We start from the raw sequence: 2,935 nt of genomic DNA on the forward strand, positions 1-2,935 counted from the left end.
TTCAGTTCGCCCAGCCGCAGCCTGGCAAAGTCCGTGGCCAGCTTCAGGGCCTCCCGCAGGCAGCCCACGTTCTTGCCCGTCGCCTGCGCCGAGATGTCCTTCCCGCCGCCTTTGCCGTCCATCAAGCCCGACACCTCCTGCACCCACTGGCTGGCCTTCAGACCCTTATTTGCAGTCTCCTGGGGACGAAAAGAAACAAAAAACAAACAAAAAAATTAGCTTGATCTCAACCCAGCCAACAGCGTGTGAAGAGGGTCCCCGAGCATGGTACAACAGGACAAAGCTCTTCCAGGTGCGTCTCCTAGAGAAGAACGAGGCCAGCAGCCCACACCTACAACCACACAAAGTCCTGGCACTTCCCTGTTTGCAGAGCACAACACTTCTTCCCCCCCTCCCTCCCCATGCAGCCTGATGCTAATCCCAAAGCATGACAGGCACAGCTCTTGCCCCCAAAAAGGGGTTTGGGCCAGGTAGCATTCGGCAGTTACTGAACTGGAGGCTGCGGATCCTCCGCTGAGGCTCAGGGCAGGGCCTTAGCCTTACCTGGGGTACCTGACACAGGCAGGTGATTCTGCCAGCTTCGTTATCCACAGCAAAGAGCATGGTGGCAGTCTGGGGGGAGTGAGTCTTGAAGAGCTTCAGAGATTCGTTCAATGCCTGTAGGAGGAGAAAGTCACTGCAGCACACCTTCCCCTTGCTCCCAACCAGCCCCTGCGGCACCCATGGAGACCTCGAGGACCTGGACTTGTGCTGAAGCAGCCAGCAGCACCCTGTGGTGCTCCTCCTCCTGAAGACGAGCTATTGTCACAGCCCGGGCTGCGCTAAAGCCTTGCAGGGGATGCAAGCCCTGGCTGTGTCCCCTCACAGCTGCAAGGAGGCAGGAGCAAGGAGCTGCTTTTACTTCCCCACTTTCAGTTATCCAGGAACTGGCAAAATTGGCATCCGCGTGGCCCCAAAGCAAGTGAACCTTTGCCCGAGGGTCCTGGCTGGAGGGGAAAATGCTCTGCCCTGCAACCTGAGCTCCCAGCGGGAAGGAGCGGCTGTTCCGCAGCAAGTTGAGGGCTCAGCTGCAGCGTGAAGAAGCTGCGAGGGTTATTGGACACAGCAGGAAGGCCGGAGAAACCGGGGAGACAACCATGCATCCCCTATTCCCAAGGAGACCGTCATCCTTTGCTCGTGTAGACGGTACGATGTGACAGAGCTGTGGGAGCAGGCCCTCCAGCAAGGGAAGTGCTGATGCTCCAGCTGGACAGGGAATATGCAGCTCCCCAGGCTGCTGGCACCACCATCCCCTGGGATGCACCCTTCTGCCACGGAGAACGCTGCGTTGGCACCCACTGCGAGCAGGAGCGCTGGCATCGTGGAGATGGGGACAGCCACAGAGAGTGAGCAGTAAGCGGGATCAGCTCCGCAACTCCCAGAGCGGAAATTTAAATAGGGAGTTAAAATTTGAGCGGTCCAACTTCAGGACATGATCAGGCCCCGCTGCCTGGCACTCACTGGGCTCAGCACCACGGCGCAGCGCACACAAGGGAGCTTTTATTCACAACAGAAATAACTCAGAAAGAAATTTAAGTTGTGAGTGGAGGGAAGGAGCAGTTTTAGCCCTGACCGGAGAAGAATTTGAACCTCGCTGCAGCAGACAGCACCCAGGAGCTGAGGCGCAGCTCTCTGGCCCAGCCCTGTCCACACATGCAGCCCCAGACACCGTTCCCAGCGCTGATCTGCAACAGCCACAAGCATCATGACTTTGGTGGCTTGGCAGAGCTCCTTAAGCCTGTATTTGAGTGCTGTGACTGCTCCTGGATGAGTCTTACCTGGGACACAATGGGATTTCTATTGGCGTCCCTATCCACCACCAGCTCTGGACACTCAGCAAATGGTCAAGACCCGCTCCTCACCCCTGCAGACCCGTGTGTTAGTCCAGGAGGTGGGATGCAGAGAGTAGCCCAGTGGTCCTCCCCCTCCTCACTAGCTGCTGCTCTGACACAGCACCGCCTCGCCAAGTGAGCGGAGACCACCCGACTGCTCCTCAGGCACTGGGAAGGCTGTGGAGGAGACCAGGCTTTCCCCTGTACCTTTGCTGAGGCTCCATTTTCCATTTCCATGATGACCAACGGCTGGTTAGGGTGACTCTCAATGACCTGCTTGGTCTTCTCCAGCACCTGAGGACGATAGTGGTCAGCTGCTAGAGCACGCGTACGGACATGGGAACTGCCTGGGGAGAGCTCCCCTGCAGGTACAGAGGCCCCCAGGGTGCCCCAACACACCCACGCCCAGCCCAGAGCAGCCCCAAACTCCTCAGCCAGGAATGAAAAATGTCATCAGGTGGGTGCGTGGCCTGCAAGGCAGCAGCAGTGCTGCGTGTGATTCCTCCTCCAGGAAAATCCAATGGGATCCAGGAGGAAGAACCACACACCAGCCATAGCGTGCACCCAGGGGCACCATTAGGGCAGGAGCACCCCAGCTTCCAAGAAGTGCTGCCAGCACTTCACCCCAGAGTACAGGCATAGGGGAAGCCATGCCCTGGGAGGGAGGAGGAGAGGCTGGAAGGCTGAACAGAGCGAGGAGCATCCTCACAGCGCAGCTCCCTTCCACACAGGACATAGAATCATAGAATGTTTTGGGTTGGAAGGGACCCCTAGAGGTCATCTAGTCCAACCCCCCTGCAGTGAACAGGGACACCGCTAACTAGATCAGGTTGCTCAGAGCCCCATCCAACCTGGATGCTTCCAGGGATGGGGCCTCCACTACCTCTCTGGGCAACCTGTTCCAGTGTTTCACCACCCTCATTGTAAAGAATTTCTTCCTTCTATTCAGTCTAAACCTACCCTGGTTTAGTTTAAAACCATTACCCCTTGTCCTGTCACAGCTGGCCCTACTAAAAAGATTTTCCCCATCTTTCCTATAGGCCCCCTTTAGGTATTGAAAGGCC

General features: G+C 57.2%; 1 protein-coding gene across 1 annotated transcript in view; it reads right to left on the minus strand.

Annotated features, from left to right (window-relative positions):
* Nucleotides 1-2: 2 nt before the first annotated feature.
* The window catches only part of AARS1 (alanyl-tRNA synthetase 1), a gene marked incomplete at its 3' end in the record, with an annotated part of 18,170 nt that continues 15,237 nt past the window's right edge, over nt 3-2,935 (minus strand). The window contains exons 18-20 of the mRNA XM_009643340.2: nt 2,079-2,165; nt 544-657; nt 3-179 (exon numbers count right to left, since the gene is read on the minus strand). Coding sequence (XP_009641635.1) covers nt 3-179; nt 544-657; nt 2,079-2,165 — 378 coding nt within the window. The remainder of the gene's footprint in view (nt 180-543; nt 658-2,078; nt 2,166-2,935) is intronic.

The sequence above is a fragment of the Egretta garzetta genome, unplaced genomic scaffold (assembly GCF_000687185.1).
Source record: "Egretta garzetta isolate BGI_Z169 unplaced genomic scaffold, ASM68718v1 scaffold27, whole genome shotgun sequence".
NCBI classification, from domain to species: domain Eukaryota; kingdom Metazoa; phylum Chordata; class Aves; order Pelecaniformes; family Ardeidae; genus Egretta; species Egretta garzetta.